The sequence below is a fragment of the Hemiscyllium ocellatum genome, chromosome 18, assembly GCF_020745735.1.
Source record: "Hemiscyllium ocellatum isolate sHemOce1 chromosome 18, sHemOce1.pat.X.cur, whole genome shotgun sequence".
NCBI classification, from domain to species: Eukaryota; Metazoa; Chordata; class Chondrichthyes; order Orectolobiformes; family Hemiscylliidae; genus Hemiscyllium; species Hemiscyllium ocellatum.
The window spans coordinates 45,740,397-45,767,452 of NC_083418.1; the positions used below are offsets into that span (position 1 = coordinate 45,740,397).

Below are 27,056 nucleotides of genomic sequence, written 5' to 3' on the forward strand. Positions count from 1 at the left end.
GCTCGCGCACGCGGGGTAGGGGGGGGGGGGGGTGGTTACGCGCACGGCTCGCCCTGTCCACAGACGGTTGAGCGCGAGGCGGGTCGGAGCGGGAAGGTGGTGACGCGCGCGCCGAGGCCGGGCCGTTGGAAGCAAGAGGGGAGGGAGCTGCTGACGCGCACGCGAGAGCTCGTGCGGTGCTGTAGCAACAGAGGCTTCGCGGAGCCCAGGGAGTGGTGGGGGGAGGGGGTCGCGAGCTCAGGTCGCTTTCAATGTGTTTATGTGCGTGTGCTGGTGCCTATGGGAGAGCGCAGTATGTGGCCTCTGTCTGTCCGATCACTCTTCGGGCAAAACGCTCGGTGTCTGCCCTCGCCCTAGTGGAGTGAGCGAGTGATATCGGCGCGCAGAGCCCGGCAGCGGGTACAGATTGCCGAGTGCGTGTGCGGAATAACACACGAAAGAGGACGGGAAGAAAACTTAAACATGGCGTTGAGGGAGGAGGGGGATTCGGCGGCGCACAACAACACCAGCAACGCCAAGTGTCAGGAGGAGAACAGTCGCAACGGTTATGTGAAGAGCTGCGTCACCCCTCTGAAACAGGACGGCGGGTTTTCAATCTGCAGGTGGTGTAACTTGGAGAGACTCGGCTTGGTGCGTCCGAAACTTGCAGCCTTTTACCTCGGGGGCGGCTGCAGTGCCTTTGCAATCGTCGCGCTATCCATCCTGGCCAGGAGATGCCTGGACGCGCAGTTTCTTTCATCCTTGCTGCAGACTTTCCAGACGGCATGGGCAATCGCATTCCAGTCTGTCAGCCCTCTCTTTAGCATCTGCTGTGCCTTCTTTTGGTTGACATTTTATCTGAGGAAGAGCAAACGAGAAAGCAGCACGGCTTGGCTTCTGTCACTGCCTCCATGTTGCTACCTCGGAGATTTCTTGGTGGTGCAAGTTTTGCTCGGTGAGGACCAGCTGTATCTTTGCAGGTTGCTGGCTCCGACCGTGGTGCTGGGTTGTGTGGGCTTGCTGACATTGCTCTCCACTTTGAAAGTGAAACAAAGCGTCCTGATCTTGCTGTTCGCCGGCGTTCTTAGGTTGGCTTCCATCACCAGTTTGATCGCCCTCCCAACAGCTCTAAGACCCCTCTTGGCCTGTGGGGTCGGGATGGTGGGGGCTACCATTGCTGTATATTTTGATTACCTATTTCCGAAAGAAGCTCGTCGCAGGATAACCACTGAAGAAAAAATCCCAGTGATCAAACCGCGAAGGAGATCGAGTTGTGTTTCGTTGGGAGAAACATCAACCAACTATTATGGTGGGTGCAAGATGCCCAGGAGGACATCGTTGCCTTGCATATCGAGAGAGCAGGTACGATTTGTTTAACTTGACATGTTATTTTTGAAATTCCTTAATGTATCCGCATGATATTTTAAAAAAACACATGCGTAATGTTTGTAAACCGCTTCGAAACTGGCATGCGTTTCTCCACCGTGCTTTGAAAAATTTTAAATGATACAGGTGCAAGTTCTGTAATAATTTCCCAAACCAGACTGTAACGTTCGCGAAATCTTTATGCTTTTGTAGAACGTTATGTCCTTTAAAGAAGTGTCATACTAACATGTTTATGATGAGATTCATTGTGCTTATAATTGCAGTTCATTTAGTAGAGAGCCAAATGAAAACTTTTTTGCATGGTACATGAAATTTATTGGAAGAACACAGTTATATACAGTATACGCTCAAATAAAACTCAACATTCTTAAATAACACTCAAGTTCTGACTCTAGTTGGCAAAGCACTTGACATTGCCTTCCTTTACGTACAAGATACAATAACAAAATATATTATGAAACAAAGCAGTGCAGTGTTGTCCAATGTATAATATATTTTGTTAGTTTACTGTTGGAAAGAATTTCTGTTAACAATTTAAATTTTTAGATCATAACTCCAAGCGACCCACACAAACTCCACAGAGCAGTTCTTAGTTCCATTCCTAAATTCTAGGTGGAAGCCTAATGTTCGTAGCAAGTATGATTGATATGCAGAATTAAAAAGAAAAACCTGATCTCTGGTTGTTAGTTTATGAAGCTGCCAAAGTTTCTCAATTTGAATTGAATTTAAAACTAGTATGCTTATGGATTGCTCTAATTTTGTGATGTGTAATTGCTATCACTTTCTAAATATGTTAAAATAATTTAAATGAATTTTCAAGATTAGAGCAGGTGGTAATGTCAAAGCCACATGTAAAGTCTTGATTCATCACTTAAAAGCCAGGTAGGTGAACAACGTTTATAGGTTGTATTTTGCTAAATGCACAGAAAGCATATACAGTACTGGTTTGTCAAAATGTGGGACACTTTTTTAACTGGTAATAATAAAAGCTTTTTGAATCAATATGTATTGATAGATATTGAGCAGATGAATACTCTGTAGAGATTTTGTTGTTGATAAAATGTATACCAACAACAGGTTATTTGCAATGTTTTTAAATTGTGAAGGTATGATAATTCTTTTGTAAAGGAAAAAAATGTTTGGATCAGATTTTTTTTTCTAATTTTGTTATGCAAAAACTCAGTTAGTATTGATGTATATTTGTTGGGTATGGAATCAGTCTTAGAATATTTTGCCTTCTGCTCAATTCTGGAAAAAGATTAGCATTAGAGCTGGGTTATATCAAGTAGTTTTGAGGAATTTGGGGAAATCAAGATTTCAGTGCAGATTTTTTTCACAATGGAATTTAACCTTTGTATATCTTTTAAACTGTATTATTTCATGAGAACTTGCTCAGCAATATAATACTGGAGGCTTACCAACATGAGTATTGATTGGATAGCAAGCGGTTAAAATTGTATTATTTATCTCCGTTTACAAGATTGTGTGGTCGTGGACGCATTCCTGGGCACTTGTTGACATTTTCACTTATTGGCCATTGTTTTCTATTTAATCTTTATTCCCAACTTAACTTTAAATATTACGTCCCTTTTGGTTTCCTCCCTCTTGTGTATCCTGTATTCATTTTCACCATTATTATGAGCGAGCTTTCATTGTTTCAAAGCTGTTTCTTAAAGTACCTTCACCTTTTATAAGTTTGATGATCCATCATTGGCCAAATTTGCACTCTGCTTTTCTTGGTGGCATGCATTAATCATGTCATACTTGTGAAGAACCTTTTCATCTTTCTTTGTAAAGGTGGTATAACATATGGAAGTTGTTGATCATCCGAAATTAGTGGACCCGTAAACCTCTCCAAGTTGCTGTCAATGTGAATAGTTTGTGCTTAGCTGTTTGAAGATACACAAGCAGTCTGACTGGTGAATTCCTGTTTTTATTTATTGTGGACATACAGCTTCCACTTGGCATTGCCTTAATTTAGAAATTAAAGCAAATAACATAGCATGGAACATTTTTTTTCACATATATTCTTGTGAAGTAAGACACATTTGGGAATTATGTATTAGAAGAGTGGAAATGTGCAAATAGCTGCTTGAGGTGGCAGCTGCAAGCAGTCTAATGAAAACCCTAATAATTGCTGACCAGCCAACCTGAGTCACATTTTCAGGATAAACCTATCAATATTGACGACTGAGATTCTTATTGTTTGACTTCAAATAATCCTGAATGGCCATAAATATATTATGTAGTATAGATACAGTGAGGATTACTTGATCAAATGTGAATACTAACATCATCTTACTGAAGATTGATGATATCCTTTGAATATATTAAATATTTTTGGAACATGAAAGTAACAGTACAGTAACATTTCTAAAATGTTCTGTAACAACGCTGTTACATTAACTGATTAAATTATTTTAAGAAATTCTGTAAGTTGAATGGCAAGTTGTAGCGTGAATTTCTGTGCTTTCGTAACAAATTAGCTGAAATGAAGTTTTTGGTTTTGTTTCCAGCTGAGGTATCTGATGTAAAAGGCCGGTGTAGCTGATAATCTTATGTTGTTTTTCCATTTTTTTTGTTTCTTTTAACTTGGTGGAAGTGAATCAAAAGTTTCTTCTTCAACAAGCAATCAACAGCTCCTATGATTTCAAATAAATGTGATCAAATTTCTGGTAAATTCTAGTCCAATTTTCACTTTGTGTACTCCAAGTCAGAATGTAAAAGATAATCAGAATGTTCTTGATTTTTTTGCAGCGATTGAATAAATTTTACAACAACAGGATAAACGAGGCTTCATTTTGCTGAAGAATTTGATATTTTGTGTGGCTCACAATTCATGGTCAGTATTGAGTACAAGAGTTGGGAGATCATGTTGCGGCTGTATAGGACATGGGTCAGTCCACTGTCGGAATATTGCATGCAGTTCTGGTTTCCTTCCTATCGGAAAGATGTTGTGAAGCTTGAAAGGGTTCAGAAAAGATTTACGAGGATGTTGCTGGTGTTGGGGATTTGAACTATAGGAAGAGGTTGAATAGGCTGGGGCTGTTTTCCCTGGAGTGTCAGAGGCTGAGGGGTGACCTTACAGAGGTTTATTAAATCATGAGGGGAATGGATAGGGTAAATAAACAAGGTCTTTTCCTTGGATGGGGGGAGTTCAGAACTAGAGGGCATAGGTTTAGGGCACTTCAAGGGTGGTACATGTATGGAATTAGCTGCCAGAGGAATTGGCGGAGGCTAGTACAATTGCACCATTTAAAAGGCATCTGGATGGGTATATGAATAGGAAGGGTTTGGACAGATGCTGGGAGGTGGAAATGATTTGGTGACTTAAATACCACCACCAGTTGACGGCAACTTGATGTAAAAGTACAGGAATATGACTTTGACACCTGTGAAAACCTCATACTAAAATGGCTGCACCTCCTGGATATGGACTTGGCATCATGTTTGTAAGGCCAATTAAGACAACCTTGCCTAGCCATTAATTGATCAAAATCTCAGGAGCAGTCTTCTCAAAGAAAAGATACATGATCAACAGGTGCAGAACTGCTTAGTCTACTTATTGGACAAAATGTTAGAATCATAGATCCTACAAAGGGAACTTGGTTACTCAAAAGTTACACAATGGAGCAACTTTGAGGAGAAACAGAAATCAACTTTGGGCACAATAAGAGTGGAAAACTGCAGGGCAGCACTAATAACATGCAAGATTCCAACACAGCCATAAGTTGAACATCCCTATGACGTCTCAATCTCAGGAAGGTTCTACCAACATAGGAACTGAAAGAACCGTGAAACCACTCAAACCTAATGCAGACTTTTAAACTTACAAATATGTCAGTTATGGTTGTAAGTAGTTTTGCTGTTGCACTTATTTATGTATTTCACTTGGACAGGATGTAACCTTTTATGGTTGGGGAAGGGGACGATTGTTATTGCTTTAAGAGCTCTGCTGCTTGAAGAGATGGCTATACCACCCCACTCCGGCCTATCACCCTCACCTTGACCTCCTTCCACCTATCCCACCTCCATCGCCCCTCCCCCTAGTCCCTCCTCCCTACCTTTTATCTTAGCCTGCTTGGCTACTCTCTCTTATTCCTGATGAAGGGCTTATGCTCGAAACGTCGAATTCTCTGTTCCTGAGATGCTGCCTGGCCTGCTGTGCTTTGACCAGCAACACATTTGCGGCTATACTAATAAGCCAAGAACCAGATGAAATCACATGATCAACTGGTGTGTGCAGTTTGAGAACAAGCTAGAAGCAGCAGGAGTATGAATTGTTGTCTGTGCAATCTTAGCTGTTTAATGTGTATGGGATTTTCAAGTAAACTGAGTGCACACTAATTATCTGCTTTACTTGTCAATGATACAAAATATGACACCCATCGATGCAGTATTTCCTCCTTTACAGTACTGAACAGCCAGTTTGGGTTGCCTGCATGTGTCTTTGAATGTTCTGACTTGTAAGGGATGAAAATGTGTCAACTGGAATGAGCTGTATGTAGTTTGAGCTGGAAAACACTAGTTTTCCTGAATATGGGTGAAAAATTGATTCACCTGAAATCTGTGCTTTTTGTGAGGGTTTTGATACATTTAAACTTAGTGAAATAATGCTTTTGTTACTGTTCTAGTCAGCAATGTTGCAGAAATGATCAAAATGCATTTCCAGGCATAATTAACAACATTTTTTGGAAGGCTGTTATTACGTTTAAGAGAAATAATTATATCTCTGGTTTGATCTGAGGTTCTGAGACTTTGGATTTCTGTCTGACAAAGTCTGTGTATTTATGAACAGAATGGTTAGATTGGAATTGGCACTTGTTATTAATACTAGGTAGTTGCTTTTTGCTCTTACAAATTGAATTGCAGGTCACATCAGGTCGTAGTTGCACAAACTCAGGTCACATCACTATAAAATGATTGTATTCTCTTCTGTTAAATTATCAACGCAACAATATATTGAGTTGAAGTCGACAGTCATCAGCCTTTTTCAGATTAAATTCAACAGTTGAATGAAAAGAACATTGTTACTTGAAAATTCTTTAGTGTAAGAGTTGCAATGCAATGCATCACAAAGTGAAAGAGTGCATTTGTTCTCCTAATCAAAATCTTGCACTTCAAGAAAAATAAACTGCGCTAAAATGCTTAGTGTGATTGTCACAGAGTCATAAGTTAATGGAGATGTACAGGATGGAAACAGACCCATTGGTCCAACTTGTCCATGCTGTGTTGGAAGCTGAGGCGTGACCTTACAGTGATTTATAAAATCATGAGGGGCATGATAGGGTAAGTACACAAGGTCTTTTCCCTGGGATGAGGGACTCCAGAACTACAGGGCATAAATTTACAGTGAGTGTGGAGAAATTTAAAAGGAACATAATAGGTCAACCTTTTCATGCAGAGAGTGGTGCATGTATGGATGAGCTACCAAAGGAAGTGGTGGAGACTGGTACAATTCCAACATTTAAAAGGTATCTGGATGGGTATATTAATGGGAAGAGTTTGGAGGGATATGAGCCAGGTCCTAGTAAATGAGACGAGTTTAGGTTATGATATCTGGTTTGCGAGTCTTTTTCTTGCTTTTTGCCCTTAATGTTTTATTGTTTAGTTTTAGTCTTCTAATGTTGAACTGGGTCAAGTATTAATTTTGTTTATAACATTAGAATTTCACAAATCAGTTGTGCAATGTACTATTCCTCTTCACCTGCATGTTGTATTTTCGTTAATGGATAAAACAAACTGTATTGGAAAATTAACTTTCATGTCCCACTGGGGCAGTTTGCATTGGAAATCCAGCCCTGCTGTTTTGGAGTGGTCACAAAAGTGAAAGATTTTATAAACGTATGCAGAATTCTGCAGTTCAGCTGACTTTGTTTAGAGCCAAGTTAATAGAACGTCTGAAGCATGAGTTGACACCAGCTACAGGTAAACAATTGTGAATTGTCAACATCTAGCTCTTTATCCTACAAACATATATGGATAGACAGAGACAGACAAAGCAAAGTTGATATTATGGGTTCAGAGAGAAAGGGAGAAGACAGTTAAGTGGTCTCTGTCCACAGGTTTGCCGCGCTCTCTCTTGCTTGCAAGAGGCACTGAGTGACTATTTCACAATTGAAAGTTTCTGACATTGTTTAAAAGTCACAGCTTACGGTTACTGGTGAGGAAAGATCAACAGACTTTCTTCAGACTTTAGTTTTTTTAACTGGAAAGAGAAGACCTCTCCACCCTTCCAAAGTTCTGAAGGCTTTTGGCAATTTGTTTATACACACAAGCTGTTCAGCTACCTGGAAATCAGTCTCATAGTTGTTGGCAGGCAGAAGGCCTTCGTCACTGACACCTACTTACCCCCGACTGCATCTCATCTTCAACACACTCCTTGATGCTAGTTTGTCTGCAACTAAACCTCTACTAAAAGCAAAAGTAACTTTGGATAAGTGCTGGTAGTTTGGTTTTAAAAAGTGCAGCAGTCCCTCGACAATCCTTGGTTTTCAGAAGTCCCATTTCAGTCCACAATAAATAAAAACAGAAAAATAAAAAGATATGATCGATACATAACCATTCCAATTTTAATTATTGTTGTCAGTTTGTTCCCCTTCTCCATCTTTATCCTACATTTGGTAGCACATTCACTACTGTATAAGGTGGTGGTCAGTTCAAGCTTTGTTGTAGGATTTGGATGTCGTCTCTTGGCAGATAGATCAACATAGTACTGAAAGTATGTTGTATGACTGGAGATAATGTTCTTCAGATGACACCTTGTGAGAAATGTGTCAGCAAATTTAGAGGGAAGTTAAATGTTCCAAAACATTATTAATGAATGATGAAAACAGCGCTGGAAAAATTTTGATGAATAATCTATTTGAATTGGCACATGAGCTCTTGACCTGTCAGGTGTTGTCAGATCTGTGTTTTCCAGCACTTAGTAATTTTATAAGATTTCCAGTATCCACAGTATTTTGCTTTTATTTATAAATTATTAGACAGGAATTGTGAGACTTCAGTGTCCTGGATACTATTCATCCTTCACTTACTACCAAAAATAAGTTTTCCTCATCATTGTTTCTAAATTCTATCAGATGAAATACCACACTGCAGCAAACTTCTGGCAAAGACGGCCATAAGTTCATTATTTTAATTTGAAATTGTTAAATATTTCGGCAAGACCAAAAGATGAATTGTGACCTTTGTTTAAAAATATACAGCATTTCATTGGCTTCAGACTGTGTATTCGTCAATAGAATCTAGGTTCATCTTACAAATGTGCCTATCTCCAATATATATGTTACTCTTCAGCTATATTGAATGTCTAACATGAATGAAAATATTAACCACTCTTCAATACAATTATTTTGATTTTTATCCTGCTAAATTTTATGGCTCTTGAGGGTAATGAACATCTAAGCCATCTCTTTAAGTGTGAACTGTGCATTTTCAGAAGGTTATTTGAACTTGGACAGTGTTACAGAATACTTCGATCCTTTCCTCAACAAATGTTGCTATTTCTGGATAGCAGGCAGTTAAGAGCATTCAGAATACCCTTGCTAGATTTAGCTAACAGATCCATGAGGGATTGTGTCTGAGAATTTTCTGCTACGTGTGTCTTGGTAAATACAATTTCCAGATCATCTAACAGTACTTGAAGTATGATGGTGACATTCCAAATTTTATTAATTCTAACAGAAAATGCTGGAAACACTCAACAGCTATGCAAAATCTGTAGAGAGAGAAACAAAGTTCATGTTCCAGGTTGATGAGCGTTTGTCAGAACTGAAACATAGCTGCATTTCTCTATCCATAGATGCGGAATATTTTCAACACTTTGTGATTTTATTTCAGATTTCAAAGCTGTTTGTGCACATTTCCAGATCTGTAGTTTTTTGCTTTCTGTATTATTTTGTTTTTTTTCAAGTCAAATAATTAGTTGGCAGGGACAAAGCCAAGAACCTTGCAGGACTGACAAATTAAACTGCATTTGTTTCAATGTAAGAAGCCTAACCAGTAAGGCAGATGAACTCCGGGCATGGTTAGAAATATGGAACTCGGGTATGATAGCAATTCCAGAGATGTTGCTTAGGACACAAATGCTATATGAAGGATAGAAAGGGGGGCAAGAGATGGGGTGTAGCATTTTTGATAAGGGATAGCATTACAGCTATACTTAGGGAAGACATTCCTGGGACGACATCCAGGGAAGGTATTTGGTGGAACTGAGAAATAGGAAAAGGAAGATCACCTTATTGGGACTGTATTGTAGTACCCCCCGCCCCGCCAATAGTCAGCAAGAAATCAAAAAACAAATTTGTAAGGAGACCTCAGTTATCTGTAAGAATAATAGGGTGCTTACGGTAGGAATTTTTAACTTTGCAAACATTGACTGGGACTGTCATAGTGTTAAGGTTTAGATGAGAGGAACTTAAGTGTGTCTAAGAAAATTTTGTGATTCAGTATGTGGATGTTCTGAGAAGAGAAGGTGCTAAAATGACCTACTCTTGGGGAATAAGGCAGGGCAGGCGACTGAGGTGTCAGTAGGGGAGCACTTTAGGGCCAGCGACCCTAATTCTATTAGCTTTAAATTGTGATGGAGCGAAGTAGACCAGATCTAAACGTTGAAGCTCACACTTGGAGGAAGGCTAGTTGTGGAAGTACTAGGGAAGAACTTTCATAAGCTGACTGGGGGCAGATGTTCGCAGGTGAAGGGACAGCTAGAAAATGGGAAGCCTTCAGAAATGAGATAACGAGAGTCCAGAGACAGCGTATTACTGTTAGGGTGAAAGGAAATGCTGGTGGATGTAGGGAATGCTGGATGACTTGAGAAATTGAGGTTTGGTAAGAAAAAGAAGGAAGCATATGTCAGATATAGATAGGAGAGATTGAGTGAACCTTTCAAAGAGTATAAAGGCAGTAGAAGTATAATTAAGAGGGAAATCAGAATAGCAAAAAGGGGGCATGAGATAGCTTTGGAAGTAGAGTTAAGGAAAATCCAAAGAGATTTTGTAGATCTATTAAAGACAAAAGGGTAACTAGGGAGAGAATAGGGCCGCTCAAAGATCATCAAGGCAGCCTATGTTTGGAACCACAGTAGATTGGGGAGATACTAAATGAGTATTTTGCATCAGTGTTTGACAAGGCACCTCATGGTATACTGGTTAGCAAGGTTAGATCATGTCGCATGTAGGGAGATATAGCCACATGGATACAGAACTGGCTTGAAGGTAGAAGACTTGGGGTGGTGGTGGAGGGTTGCTTTTCAGACTGGGGGCCTGTGACCAGTGATGTGCCACAAGGATCACTGCTGGGACCACTGCTTTTCATCATTTATATTTAATTATTTGGATGTGAGCAAAGGAGATAGAGTTAGTAAATCTGCAAGTAAAAAATGAGGTCTGCAGATGCTGGAGATCACAGCTGCAAATGTGTTGCTGGTCAAAGCACAGCAGGCCAGGCAGCATCTCAGGAATAGAGAATTCGACGTAAATCTGCAGGTGATAACAAAATTGGAGGTGTATTGGACAGCAAAGAAGGTTACCTCAGATGACAGCAGGATCTTGATCAGATAGGCCAGTGGGCTGAGGAGTGGCAGATGGAATTTAATTCGGATAAAAACGAGGTGATTTATTTTGGAAAATGAAATCCAAGCAGGATGTATACACTTAATGGTAAGGTCCCAGGGAGTGTTGCTGAACAAAAAGAGTTTGGAATGGAGGTTTATAGCTCCTTGAAAGTGGAGTTGCAGGTAGATCGGATGGGGAGAAGACATTTGGTCTGCTTTCCTTTATCGGATAGAGTATTGAGTTCAGGAGTTGGGAGGTCATGTTGTGGCTGTACAGGACATTGGTTAGACCACTTTTGGAATATTGTGTGCAATTCTGGTCTCCCTCCAATCAAAAGAATGTTGTGAAACTTGAAAGGGTTCAGAAAAGACTTCCAAGGATGTTGCCAGGGAGAACACAAGCAGCTAGGAACTAAATTTAAAGCCGGAACCTCAAATGTAGTAATCTAGGCACTGTTGTCTGAGCCATGAGCAAGTTGGGTGTAGGGTAAATAAAATTAGACAATTAGGTGTATGACTCAAAGGTTGGTCAAGAAAAGAATGGCTTTGATTCTTGGGACACTGGCATTAGTACTAGGGAAAATAGGAGCTTTCCCATTGTGATAGTACATAGGACCAGGATTACAAAAAAGAAAGTTTAAAAACATAAGTAGACTAGTGATGTCACCTAGCTAGCTAATGTAATTTTCATCTTGATCTGTTTTCCAAGAAATTTATTGAAGGTAGAGTCTCGTGAACAATGAGAACTGAAATGGTTGCCACATGTCAAATGCAGGACAAGTTGGATTCTGATCTCATTTCTGTCTTTCGATGTAGAAAGATTTATCAGAAGTTTGAAGATATGAAATGGGATGGAACTCTGATTATTTTAAAGAAATGGAGAGTTTTAACATGTTAATTGACTTTATTAAGACATAAAAGATCCTCCAAGGACTAGACAAGGTGAATGCTGAACAGCTGTTACCTATTGTTATAGTTAGGGTATGTAGTTTAAAAACCAGAATCTTCAATTTAAGATGGAAATAGAAGAGTTATTTTCCTTAAGAATTATGAGTTTTTGGAACTCTCTTCCCCAAAGAGCAGTGAAAGCAGAAGATAAATATATAGATTCATAGAAATGTATAGCATGTAAACAGACCCTTTGGTCCAACTTGTCCATGCTGACCAGATATCTTAACCTAATCTAGTCCCATGTGCCAGCACTTGGCCCGTATCCCTCTCAACCCTTACTATTCATATACCCATCCAGATGCCTTTTAAATGTTGGAATTGTACCAGCCTCCACCACTTCATCTATCAGCTCATTCCATCCTAGCACCACCCTCTGCGTGAAAATGTTGCCCCATTAGGTCCCTTTTCAATGTTTCCCCACTCGCTGTAAATAAGACCATAAGACATAGGAGTGGAAGTAAGGCAATTCGGCCCATCGAGTCCACTCAGCCATTCAATCATGGCTGATGGGCATTTCAATGCCACTTGCCCACACTCTCCCGTATCCCTCAATTCTTTGAGAGATTAAGAATTTATCAATCTCCGCCTTGAAGACATTTAGCATCCTGGCCTCCACTGTGCTCCATGGCAATGAATTCTACAGGCTCACCACTCTCTGGCTGAAGAAATGTCCCTTTTATTTTCATTTTAAATTGACCCCCTCTAATTCTAAGGCTGTGCCCACAGGTCCTAGTATCCCCGCCTGATGGAAACAAATTCGCAGTGTCCATCCTTTCTATGCCCTCTAGTTCTGGACTCCCCTACCCAGGGAAAATACCTTGTCTCTCTATCCTATCCATGCCCCTCATGACTTTATAAATTTCCATAAGGTCCCTTGTCTATCAGAGGATTCCAAGGTTATTGTTGAGCAAGTATATGGAGTTGAGGCCACAGTCAGGTCAGGCACGATCTTGTTGAATGACAGAACAGCTGCAAAGGGCTGATGATTTACATCAGCTCTTAGTTAATATGTTAATATGTTACCTTATTGAGCTGCAAAGCACAGGTACATAACTTTGATTCTAATAGCTAAACCACTTGCAGCAGATTTTTGAATGTACAATTAATAAACATTGGAGAATCAAACAAGTATTATTAAGTTGTTGGACTTGTTTTTCTTCAGTAAAGATCTCTTTCTATGGCAAACATTATCTGAGCCTTTGTGTCTTTGGTACTTGCTGTAAAAATGTATATTGTGTTATAAGACTATAAATTCATATTGATCAATTATTTGATTAATTAATTTTGAGTATTAGTGATGCTGAAATGTATAAACCTTTATTATTACTGCATTATTTACAAGTCCGCTATAACAAAAAGAATTACAGTCCATTTGTTGTTCCTGAAGATTATGTAAACCAGACTTAATTGCCTGGAATTTCAAAAGATACTGTATCAGTTCAATGAAATTTAACTTTATTTTCTATAATCAAAATAATCTGCATTTAAATAAATAAAAGAGAATGATACTGTCACAGATCTACTTTCTCTCTATTTCTTTAAGTCAGTCAGTGATTTCCACCCCAACTCGTATCCTCATCAGTCATCTGCTAAACATTTGTATGGTGAAGAAGACAAATGAGATCAGGATCCAATTTGTCTTGCATTTGAGAGAGGTAACTATTTCCATTATTCTCATTGTTCGTGATACTCTACCATCGTTAAAATTCTTGGAAAACGTATTAAGTTGAAAATTACATCAGTTAGCTAGGTGACATTTTTTTTAAAACAAATCAGTAACATAAGTGAAGTAATTTTGATTGTGGAAAATAAAGTTTCTGCGATCCTGATAGTATGTCAACACAAATGTTTTGTATCTTGCCTAGTATCCTGGAGCAGTGTACTGACTCTTGAACTGTCTGTTAATAAAGGATTTTAAATTTTGTACGTGAGATTTCTAGAGAAAATAAAGAAACATATTCACTAAAGTCTGAATTTTTTTTCTGTGAATTGCTGTCTTCAAGAACACATCTGATTCTTCCTTTACAGTCAAACATAGTGCATTTTGAAAATAAAATATTATTTCAGTAACAGAAGTTTTCTGTCATCTTGATAAGGATTCTAATTTTCTATTGCTAATATTATGACGATTTTCAATTTGCTTTACTTTCAACAATTAAATTACGTGGCTCAAGATTAACATTTTCCTTTTTGCTTCTCCCTTCAGAACATTCCTTTCTAGCAGTTATTTTCCCATCAATAAAGTTATTTTCGTTGACATTCCTGCCTTGTTTTCTAAGGTTTACCAGTTTTGCTGAAACTGCCACATGAGCATAATAGCATTGTTCAGTGAACTTTTTTCTATTGTCTAAACTGCAATGACAGTCACCTGACCGGATGGCCATTCAGCAAGGAAGCTGACCTGGTTCACTGATTGAAACCACAGCGTCTAAAACCAACATTAAAGTAATCGGCAAATATCCACCTCTGCAAACTTCAATCTTTCTTGGTGTTTTAACATTGTTTTTATTGCAGTTTAAAGTAAGGATATTGAATTTTGCAACTGGAGCTGCATCTCCTGGTGCTAACCAGACTTGGTAAATGCCAGAACTGGTTTCAGCAACTGGTTACTTGCTTAACATGACAGGAAAATCCAGTGGACTGCATATTTATTAGCCTATCTGTTTTGGAAATTTACATTTCAGAGTTTGATAGTTTTCTCCCTGGTCATTTTCATGTTAGTTATTCAAGTGTTGACTTTGTTACTGAGACCCACATTTTATTGAGCACCCCTAATTGAAAAGATAGTGCTAAAATTCTTGGAAACAGGTAGACTTCCTGTGGTTTTGCTGAAAATGTGTTGCTGGAAAAGCGCAGCAGGTCAGGCAGCATCCAAGGAGCAGGAGAATCGACATTTCGGGCATGAGCCCTTCTTCGGTCCTGTGGTTCTGCCCAAAATAAATCAAAGGATATGTTATGTATGTAATATAGCAGTACAGCAGAGTTACTGATATATGGTGGTCAAGTAAATCTAATAATATATTATATATGTGTGACATATATGAATAAAATAAATATATCGTACAAAGTGTATAGAAGTGATGATTATACTTTTGGCTTTAAATATGATTGTGTACATGCTCACAAATTTATAAATCAGCAATCTAATTGCTACTGAATGCTCATTTAAACTGTATGATTAATGTTAGCCTTTTTAAACACTAATAACCAAGTAAAATACCGCCGATGCTGAAAATGTGAAATAGAAACATCACATGCTGGGAATACTCAGCAGGGCAGGCAAAACTAATGACATGTCATCAACCTGAAACCGAACTTGGTGACCTGCTATGGATTTTCACCATTTTCTGTTTGTTATTTTAGTTTTTTAAAGTATGTGATGTAATGGAAGACATGAGGGAAGGAATTCCTTGTTGGACATAGTTTCTAGGAAGGGCATATATAGCAGTAGCATTGAATTAGTGGGGCTTATGGATTTAGGAATTAGTGTTAAGAGGCTAGTTCTGTGCTTTAGAAGTGAGGATCATGTGGTTTGGGAGAAAGTGGGTGGACTTTGCAGATTTGGAATTGCATTGGGATCAAGTTGTTCTGAAGGTGTGACATCAACGAAAGTGAGCGAAGTGGTACTCAAGGATGGTCTTCAAGTTGAAACCGCACTACAAGGATTATCAATTGTGCAAGCTCGAAACACAGTTTTAAATTTGGACATATACTGTTTCATGTAAACTTAGGTAGAATGTTGGTAGAAACCTGGCATTCTTTTTCCCAAAAATGCTCAGTTGAATTTTCAAATTGAGATTGACAGATTTCTAATGGTTCAAGTCATAGAGGCCGATGCATAAAAGCTTAGTAAATCGAGTTGACGTAGGTCTGCCGAGGATCTCACTGAAGGGCTTCTACATTTGTCTCTGCCAATTTTCAGCATTGCTTTACCTCACCTCCTCTCCACTATTGTGAAAAATGCAAACTGACAGAGCACTTCAAATTAAAACAAAATGAGAAGAATGATGCATCATCTTTTAAGTTGGTTTAATGTAATATTGTACCTTTCATTTTTAATTATGGACAAACTTTATCACTTGGACTATCAACAATTGTGAAAGATTTTATTAATGCCATATGAATTGTGGTATTGAAAGATTATCTGAAGTTTGTCAGGTATTGTGAAGATCAGAGTAACAGTATTATGCAACATTCATAGTCAGTGGTTGAGAAAACATTTTGACAATTCATACCTCTTGTACAGTTAGGTGGTAGTTTATTTGAAACCAACATGTGTTGTGAGATCAAACCATAATTTATAATACTATAGTAAAGTGCAGTTAAAACGTCTGAGTTGAGAACTAGCAGTAAAAGACTTCTAATTTGCATATTTTTATATACGTCACAGTGTTTTGTTAGGCAATAAGGTTTTTAATATCATTGGTTTGGATAGTTTTCATTTTTTACGAAGCATTTGGTTTTTGGAATATGTGTACATCAACCAATGCAATGAAAGCTGTGTGATATTATACATGTTGTGTTACATTAAACATGTCGTGTAAATCTTTCTTTGCCTTTATTTTGTTGTCTCAAATTTGATATTGATTAAAAGGAGAAAACTATAATAGGCAGGAACTAGCAAGTGCAAATGGAAACAAAAATTTATATTTGAACATTAAACAAACTATACATGGAACAGAAAGTGAACCAATTAAATTGTCCCAAGTATAATTATCTTTGCCACTATAATGAATTTTGCGCAAGCTGAAAATTTGCACGTAAAATGAAAAAGCTGTGTGATTGAATTCATAAAGAAAGTGCAGAAAATAATGAGTTTGTACACTGAGTTAGATGTAGAATGCAAAAACAGGGATGAACTAAGTTGTTCTTTCAAAGAACTGGGATAAGTAATATGGACCAAATGACTGACTTCTGTATTAGAAGAATTTCTATGGTATTATTTCTTTATTTTCTCTTTATCTGATTCATCAGAGCAACCCTCACAGTTTGTCATTCTCCTCAGCAAGGTTGGCTCATATGCCACAGTCATCCTATTCCTCCTCCACAAACGAAGCCAAATGCTCAGAGACACAGTAGTTTTACCTCCTTCGTCTTTATTCTGGGCCCTGGAGGGAGAGAGAATGATCGCCCATGTGCACAGGGACATGAGTTCACGGTCTTCTCTGGAACAGCTGTTTCTCAATGAATTATATAGTCATTTTACAGAGAGGAGCATCCAGATGAGGCGACATAAATATTGATTGAGTGACTGTTACAGTCAGTGAGTATCAATAGTAAAGATTAAATCATCTGCTGTTACACAATGAATAACTGGCTTCACATGATGAATATTTATCACCTTGTTAAACTGACCTCACATACTGAATGCTACTTCATTTTGTTAAATGGCTCACCCCATGAATGCTTTTCCACCTTGCTAACCCATTATCCTTGCCTGCAGCACCCCATTGTTAACTAAGTTTTTATCTGATCTGAGTCATGCTCAGCTGAGCCTCTTGTTTCACAAAACTCAGAACTTGACTCTTTCTCTGCCTGCTTATACCCGATACATGTTCTTCCCACTATTTAAGAAAGGTGGGAAGCAAAAGCCAAATAACTATAGACTGATGAGCCTAATGTCAGTGGTGGGCAAGTTGTTGGAAGAAATCCTGAGGGACAGGGTTTACATGTACAGGTACACAATCCTTTATCCAAAACCCTTTGGGCCAGCTGATTTTCAGAATTCGGAATTTTTCAGATTTTGGAATAAGTGGCAGTTTCCTGGTGAAACTTAAAAAATCTCTTTCAGAACAGCAGTTGCACCTGTGAGTACTACAAGTGCTGAGACAGAATTGAGGCTTGCTAGTGCTGGGCCACGCCACCACGTCACATCTGAGTGATGTGGGTCAAGTGAGTGTGGAGTTGGGTTAACTATTTACATGCCAAACAACCTTGTTATGGAGAAAATAAATTTCACGAATAAACTTGGATTTTGGGTTTTCAGATAAAGGATTTTATACCTGTATTTACAAAGGTACGGCTGAATTAGAGATAGTCAACATGGCTATGTGTATGGGAAATCGTGACTTACTAAGTTGATTGAGTTTTTTTTGAAGAGGTAACAAAGAGGATTGAAGAAGGCAGAGCGGTGGATATGATTTCTGGACTTTAATAAGGTGATTGACAATGTTTCTCCTGGTATACTGATTAGCAGGTTAAATCACATGGAATACAGGGAGAAATAACCATATGGATACAGAACTGGCTCCAAGGTAGAAGGCAGAGCGTGAAGGTGGAGGGTGGCTTTTCAGATTGGAGGCTTGTGACCAGCAGTGTGCCACAAGAATCACTGTGGATCCACCGCTTTTTGTCATTTATATAAGTGATTCGGTTGTGAACATAAAAAGTATGGTTAGTAAATTAGTAGATGATGCCAAAATTGAAAGTGTGATGGAACAGCGAAGAAGATTATCTCTGAATACAATGGGATCTTGATCAGATGGGCCACTGGGTTGATGAGTGGCAGATGGAGTTTAATTTAGATAAATGTGAGTTGCTGCATTTTGGAAAAGCAAATCAGGGCAGGAATTACACACCTCGTGGGCAGTGTTGCTGAACAATGAGATCTTGAAATGCAGGTTGATAGTTCCTTGAAAGTGGAGTCGCAGGTTGACTGGATAGTGAAGAAAGCATTTGATATGCTTTCCTTTACTGGTCAGTACATGGAGTAAAGGAATTGGGAGGTCATGTTGCAGCTATGCAGGACATTGATTAGGCTACTTTTGGAATACTGCGTTCACCTTTGGTCTCCCTGCTTTGGAAGGATGTTGTGAAACTTGAAAGGGCTCGGAAAAGATTTACAAGGATGTCGCTAGGGTTGGAGGGTTTGAGCTACAAGGAGAGACTGAACAGATTGGGGCTGTTTTCCCTGGAGCTAGATGGCTTAGGAGTTATCTTATACAGGTATATACAATCTTGTGGGGCAAGGATAGGGTGAATAGCCAAGGTCTTTGCCTGAGGGCAGGGCAGTCTAAAACTTGAGGGCGTAGGTAGTGTAATGATTTAAAACTGACCTAAGTGGCAATCTTTTCATGCAGAGGGTGGTGCGTGTATGGAATGAGCTGCTAGAGGAAGTGGTGGAGGCTGGTACAATTGTAACATTTAAAAAGCATCTGGATGTGTATTTGAATAGGAAGGGTTTAGAGGGATATGGGTGAAACGCTGGCAAATGGGACGAGGATATCTAGTCAGCACTCTGGTGAGTGCCGAACCAGAGGACACAGCTTAAAAATACGGGGTAGACCATTTAGGACAGATGAGGAGAAACTTCTTCACCCAGAGAGTGGTGGCTGTGTGAAATGCTCTGCCCCAGAGGGCAGTGGAGGCCCAGTCTCTGGATTCATTTAAGAAAGAGTTGGATAGAGGTCTCAAAGATAGTGGAATCAAGGGTTATGGAGATAAGGCAGGAAGCGGATACTGATTAGAAATGATCAGCCATGATCATATTGAATGGCGGTGCAGGCTTGAAGGGCTGAATGGCCTACTCCTGCATCTATTGTCTATTGTGAATTGGCATGGATGAGTTGGACCAAAGGATCTGTTTCCATGCTGTACAGCTCTATGACTTTATGCATCCAGTATTTTCTTGTTGCATTGTTTTAGCATTATTTGGCCATTTTAAATTTTTTTTCTGATATACACTTTCAATTTTGTTGTACACTGAAGACAATATTGTAGCCTCCTTTTAACAGTATCTTCCAAATCGACAACCTTGTCATTTAGATAGATGAAGTTGGGATCACCACCAGCATTGGTAAGTTATCTTCCAAATCCCACATGATCCTGATATGAGATCATCTTACATTTGTTGGTGGTTCAAAAACTTGGAATTCCTTTCCTAACTGTGGGTACACCTGCAGACCTAATGCAATGGTTGTTAAAGGCAGTTCACCACCGCCTTGATGTGGCAATAGAGGCGGCTGATGTCAGAGCACACCCATACCATGAAATTATAAAAAAATGCGTTTGGAACATCTCTCTGGGTATGAAAGGCATAATCCAAGTAGAAGTCTGAAACATTCTGATTCCTTGTGATTGACTCTGGTTCATGTTACTTAATGATGAACATTTTTTCCTTCTCTCTCCAGAAGCCAGGTTTGGGCCGAAAATAAGCAAATGATGAAAATTATTGTTTATTTACAAAATTAAAAAAAAGTGAAGACTTTGGCAAGCTGAAATCAAGACACACCATATTTCAGAGTCACCATCTGTGGAGGAATGTCTCCAGTTTAGATGTTTTGCCAGAACTCCACAAGGTTCTTTGTTGAAGCAGTCGACATTCCTTAAAGTAGCAATTTGTTCTTTTAAAAAAGTATGATGTTTGATATGACACTGGACAACAATTTAACAGTCTTGAGTTTAAATTCACTTTGGCAATTCATGTAATTAAGTAAATCTAATTATTTATAAGCTAGCATCATGGAAGCTGTTGAACTTTTGGAGGAACTCCAGTGAAAAAGATCCTGGCTGACATTAACTCCAATCCCTGACTATGTAGTTAATTCTTATTGCTGTCAGAACAATCTGAGGCAGAAAGGTAATTTCTTCCTTGTTTGCACAACCTCCAAAGAGCAAATTAACAACAAGAACTGTTCTTCTCATCACGCCAATTAAGTACATGTTGAAGTTTTTCTTTACTCTCTCTTCCCGCCCCACCCCACCCCAATGAAAAAAGGAAGTTACAGTAAATACTTCCTGATGTTGAAATTGATGTACAAAATTGTTACTGTGCCTGTGAAGTACAGAGACAAGGAAAGAGAATGCTTTTGGCACACATTACAAACAGTAAGATTATGTGTGTCAGAGAATGAACAACGTCCTTTGCATGTTGGACATAGAGAATGGATGTGTATACTGTCAGTTTGGAGCAAGAGAATAGAAGAGAAAGTTTGTGTAAGTGGAGGAGAGCTATATTTGAGTTTTAATGTGGATTTGTGAATGAATATGTGAGAGGACAGTAAGATGCAATAAGTCGTGTGGGTTGGTTTGTAAAAGAATGCCGGTGAGGGTAATAAGATTTCAGCATGAGAAACTGTGTTAAGTCGGGTGGAGAAAAGATGTGTTGACCAACAATTCAGTGGTTTTTGAAATGAAAAATTATGAATGAGTACCGTTGTCTATTGGAAACGTGAGAGATGGTGCGAAGGGAAAGAGTGGAAGAGTTTGTGTATATCTTCCCGTGTTTCAAAATAGAGTTAATAAGAGGATTTGTGAACACTACTAGTATGATATGGATACATGGATGAATGTGTGGATATGGGTGAGAACACCTGTTGGCAATGGTTTGGTCTGATTTATTATGGTCACATGTACCCAAGTACAGTGAAAAGCTTTGTTTTGCCAGCAGTACAAAACGGAAGTACAGATCTTCGGGCACTGAGAGTGAGGCATATAAGATTACGGCTGCTTATGGGAATCTGTGTGTAAGTGTATGAGCGAGAGACTGGTTTAATGTTACAAAAGCATCCTAGAAGTGTACAGCATTTCTGTAATGAAAGGCATACACGTAAACCTGAGAGATATGATATAATCAAGCTTGTGTTAACTGAATCAAAAGAACATTTTTTATTCGTAACTTTTTAATATGAGTGTTATGTGAGCAACAGTTGTAGTCATAATTTGAATTGCAGTTGCCTTCAATTTGAGTGGATAGCGACTGGAAGAATAGTGGTCTTTTAAAATTTATTGATTTAAAGCTAAACTTTTCAAATCATAATGCTTCTTTCTGTAGTAATACATCCTTGGATTTACTTATAAACAATGGATCAGATGTGCCTTACTATGCAAAGAGGATAATAAAAGTATCTATGTTCTCTTATAATTATTTCTGACAGTTCATGTGGGAACATGTACTTGCGCACCTGCCTCAGTATGGAAAATATTTGTTATTTTCCTGGGAATTACATAGATTTATATTACATCAATGTAAAATTTCATAGACTTCAATAACAGAAGTGGACAATTGAATCTAATTGGTCTAGTGCAGACATGGAGAAAGTGAGGTCTGCAGATGCTGGAGATCAGAGCTGAAAATGTGTTGCTGGAAAAGCGCAGCAGGTCAGGCAGCATCCAAGGAACAGGAGATTCGACGTTTCGGGCATAAGCCCTTCCTGAAGAAGGGCTTTTGCCCGAAACGTCGAATCTCCTGTTCCTTGGATGCTGCCTGACCTGCTGCGCTTTTCCAGCAACACATTTTCAGCTAGTGCAGACATGCCTCCTCCCATCTTTAATTACTTCTGCCCCTCTATTAGCTTATTCATATGTGCACCAAAACTCCCCTTGCATTCAGTACGTTTTATATTCTTATCAGTTTTTTGAAGTATTATCTACTATTGGCCTATTAGTGAAATCTTCGATTTGTATCCCCTTGTTATGAATTTTTTGCAAGTGTCATGTCCCAACTTTTCAAATTGCTTCATAATCCATTCTGTCATCTGCCTTTTCCTTTTAATTGCTAGATCCGTCCACTGCCATATTTTAGTTGTCCAGCTTTCATACATATATATAGGTGTATATAGATTTGTTTTCCCTTCACTACTAGACTCCAATTACTGGATCCTGGACCAGGACATTTCTGCAGGAATTCTTGAGAGTCATGTCCTTGCCCAACCGTTCTTCAAATTGCTTTATCATTTACTTTCTCTCCATCATAAGTCAGAAGTGGGTGGGGGGGGGTTGTTATTTTCTGATGATTACACAATGTTCAGCACTATTCATGACTCCTCAAATACTGAAGCAAACCATGTACAAATGCAGCAAGGCCTGGACAGAATCTGGGTTGGGGCTGAAAGTGGCAATTCATGTTTGTGGCACACAAATGTCAGGCAATAACCATCTCCAAGAAGAGACAATCTAACCATATCACCTTGACATTCAGTTGTGTTCCCATCACTGAATCTCCACAATCAGCATCCCTGGGGTTACCATTGACCAGAAACACAACTGGACTCACCATATAAGTTCAGTGACTATCAAAGCAGGCCAGAGGCTAGGAAGGCCGCAGTAAATAACTCATCACCTGATTCCCCAAAGCCTGTCGTCATCTCCAAAGCACAAACCAAGAATGACCTGGTTGGGTACAGCTCCAAGATCACTTAATAAGTTTGCCACCATCCAGTACAATTCATACCTTCTTGTTTGTACCACATACGCAAGCATCTACTTCGTTCACCACCGATGCTCAGTGACAGTAGTGTGTACTATCTGCGAGATGCAACCCAGAAATTTGTCAAAGATTTTTAGACCGTGTCTTGCAACCATGTGACCATTTCCATCAGGAAAGACAAGGGCAGCAGATATATGGGAATACCACCCAGCTGCAAGTTCCCTCTCAGTCACTCACCATCTTAATTCAGAAATATATCACTGTTGCTTTATTGTTGTTGGGTTGAAATCCTGGAATTCCCTTTCTAAGGGCATTGATGGTCTTCCTACATCAAATGGACTGCCGTGGTTCAAGAAAACAGCTTACTTTCACATTCTCGAGGGCTAGCAGGGACAGGCAATAAATGCTGACCAGCCAACGATACCTATGTCATTGAATCATAGAATCCCTATAATGTATAAAGAGGCCATTTGGCCCATCGAGGCTGCACAAACCCTCTGAAGAGCATCCTACTCATATCTATGTGAGTTTACGCCGAGTGCTCCAGTTTCCTCCGACAATCTGAAGATGTGCAGTCAAGGTGGATTGACCATGTTAAGTTACCGTATAGTGTCCAGGAATATATAAGCTACGTGGTTTAGCCACGGTAAAATGCTTGGTTATGGGGATACGTTGGGGCGTGGTGGGTCTGGGTGAGATGTGCTTCGAAGGGTTGCTGCAATCTTGATTTGCCGATTGGCCTCTATCTGCATTGCAGGGATTCTTTGAAGTACTGTGGAATGTATCTGAACCAAGACTTCTCTTGAATAATTCAGGGCAGGTTGTGTCTGGGTTGGGCATATTAAGAGGAAGCAGATCCCTAAAATACATTGTAGAGGGAAGGTCTCACTGGGAACGAGGAAGGAAGAAAATGTTAATACCAGTTGGTTTCAAACCTAACTCAGCAGAGGGTTGGGAACCTGAGATGTAGTTCCAGTGCACAAGTGAATGAGGATAGGGAGGGCATGGACAAGATTTCATAGTCACAGGAATGTGCTAGCAGACAGCAAGCTGGTTTGAAGTGTGCCTACTTCAACATCAGAAGTATCTGAAATAAGGAAGGTGTGGTTAGAGCACGGAGAGGTACCTGGGACTTTGTTGTGGCCATTTCAGAGACCTGGATAGATCAGGGTTAGGAACTGATGTTGTAGGTTCCAGCATTTAGCTCTTTCATTAAGAACAGGGAAGGTGGTCAAAGAGGGGGAGGTGTGGCCTTGTTAGTGAAGGGCAGTATAACGGTGGCTGAAAGAACTTTTGGTGAGGACTCGTCCACTGAGGTGTTATGGGCCGAGGTTAGAAACAGGAGAGGAGAGGTCACAGTGCTGGGAGTTTTTTGTAGGCCTCCGCAGAGTTCCAGGAAAGTCGAGGAGAGGTTCAGCAGAACGATTCTGGGTAGGATTGAAAGGAACAGGGTGGTCATTCTGGGGGCTTTAGCTTTCCCACCTCTCACCTTGAAAGCGTGACCTCTCGTTATGGAATCCTTCATCCTGGGAAAAAGCTTGTCTCTCTCCACCCTGTCTATAGTCTTCATGATTTTGTAAACCTCGAACAGGTACCCCCTCAATCTCCTTTTTTCTAATGAAAACAAACCTAACCTATTCAACCTCTCTTCATAGCTATCACCTTCCATACCAGGTAACATTGTCGTAAACCTTCTCTGAAGTTCAATGCAGATAAATGTGAGGTGATTCATTTTAGGAAGGATAACAGGACGGCAGAATACTGGGTCAGTAGAAAGATTCTTGGTCGTGTGGATGTGCAGAGGGATCTTGGTGTCCATCTACATAGATCCCTGAAAGTTGCCACCCAGGTTGATAGTGCTGTTAAGAAAGCATACAGTGTGTTAGGTTTTATTGGTAGAAAAATTGAGCTCCGGAACTGTCAGGTCATGCTGCAACTGTACAAAACACAAGTGCAGCCGCACTTGGAATATTGTGTACAGTTCTGGTTGCCCCATTATATGAAGGATGTGGAAGCATTGGAAAAGGTGCAGAGGAGATTTAGCAGAACATTGCCTGGTCTGGAGTGAAGATCTTGAAAGGCTTGGGTCTATTTTTATTGCAAAGAAGTAGGCTAAGAGGGGATTTGATAGAGACAGACAAGGTGATCAGAGGATTAGCTAAGGTAGATAGTGAAAGTCTTTTGCCTAGAATGATGATGTTGGCTTGTACAAGTGGTCATAGCTGCAAATTGAGGGGTGATTGATGTAAGACAGATGTCAGAGGCAGAGAGTGGTAAGGGCGTGGAATGCCCTGCCTGCCAATGTAGTTAACTCAGCCACATAAGAGACATTTAAACAATCCTTGGATAAGCAAATGGATGATGATGGGATAGTGTTGTAGGATGGGCTTAGATTAGTTCACAGGTCGGCACAACATTGAGGGCCGAAGGGCCTGTTCTGCGCTGTATTGTTCTATGTTCTAAAGTAGTTTTTTAGCAAATAAAAAGGCTGGCACAGGATGCAGAGATCTGGAAAGACCAGGGTCCAGAAATCTGGAGTGTACAAAGGACCTGTCTTTTGATAGACTACAAGTTATTATGATGCCACTGACAGCCAATTAATATGCTTATTTTTTCATTCTCCTTGATATTTTTGTCAGCTATTTCATAATTCCCCTGGTAAAGTATTTTTTTTTACTCACTCTTGTTGTGGTCATTTTCCTCCCATTTTTGCATTCAGGTTCAATCCGCAAAAACATCCCACTTTGATTCATGTCAGAATTCCTAAATGCTAGTACATCAGTCTCATAAGCAGTCAAAATGTATTGGTAAGCTCTTTATATTCCTTAAGATTGGAATACAAAAGAGAAAGTTATGTTTTGTTTGTACAAACCCTTGATCAGATTTCACCTGAAGTATTTTGATAAAGGCAGTGTACATCAGAAGGATATTTTAACTTTGGGGTGAGTGGAACACAGATTCATGACTGTATATTTGGGCTTCAAGAATTATGTTTTATGTGGAAAGGCTGCATGAATTAGCTTATTAATTTACATTCTGTAATCTTGAGGACTGATTAATCGAAGTATTGAAAATAATAAAGGAATGATTAAGTAGATACGAGCAAGCTGTTCGCTCTGGTGGGTGATATTGAGAACAAAGGAGATTCCAGTTTGCAGTTAGAGCTGGAGTATTCCACAGTGAAGATAGGAAGCAGTTGCAATTTCTACAGGATATTTTGTTGTAAATTGTAATCCACTTAATTTATGTTTGCTTTTAGGAAAGATGGCCCTGTGTGGCTTGGCAGTCCTAGGCAGCACAGACGGGCAGATAGTGGGTGTCTGGAATATTCAGTAAAATGACATGTGATGACCTAATCTTCACATTGCTCTTCTTTCCAGTAGTGAAATTCCCTATTTCCCATTGGCAGCACACTTTATACATTCTGTGACAATGAAGTAAATGGCATTGTAACTGTCATGTACTTTCCAGGATTTGTTTAGGATAAATAATCTTTCAGAAATAAGGAACAGAAGCAAAATAACAAGAACCAAAAAGGCCAAGTTCTTACTTTCCTGTTCAGATAGGTTGCAAGTTTTTTCATAATGAAGCTCATCTGTCCAAAATAGTTGTTATAGAGTATTAGCAATATTTTCTTCATTGACTTGGTACTTCCTGTCAACTCGAGTTAGGAATGCTGACTCTGATCAATGAAAATATGGTGGAAGCACTGAAGGAAAGCAGGAACAGTGTAGGAATATAACCAGACACTACATTGTTCATAGTTTCTGAAAATCTGTCTGAAAAGATATTTCTAGTGTAACTGAAACTCTACAGGTACAACAAAGATGAAATGTAACCTTTATGTCAATTTAATTAAAATCAAGCCACAAGGTATCTAGTTAGTTGCAAGAATAGACCTGATATAATTTAGCAGCTACAAGAGAGAAATGGGATGCAGTGATTGCATTGTCAAACTGCTTATGTGAGTATAAACAGATGAGGGATTGCGAGAACAAGCACTCCAGAATCTGGCTGATGGCTTGGAAACTGTTTGCG

General features: G+C 39.4%; 1 protein-coding gene across 6 annotated transcripts in view; it reads left to right on the plus strand.

Moving 5' to 3' along the window:
• Nucleotides 1–184: 184 nt before the first annotated feature.
• pde3b (phosphodiesterase 3B) overlaps nucleotides 185–27,056 on the plus strand; it is a 237,876-nt gene continuing 211,004 nt past the window's right edge. For all 6 annotated transcript variants that reach the window (XM_060838936.1, XM_060838937.1, XM_060838940.1 and 3 more), the window contains exon 1: nucleotides 185–1,341. In XM_060838936.1, coding sequence (XP_060694919.1) covers nucleotides 463–1,341 — 879 coding nt within the window. In that variant the 5' untranslated portion in view covers nucleotides 185–462. The remainder of the gene's footprint in view (nucleotides 1,342–27,056) is intronic.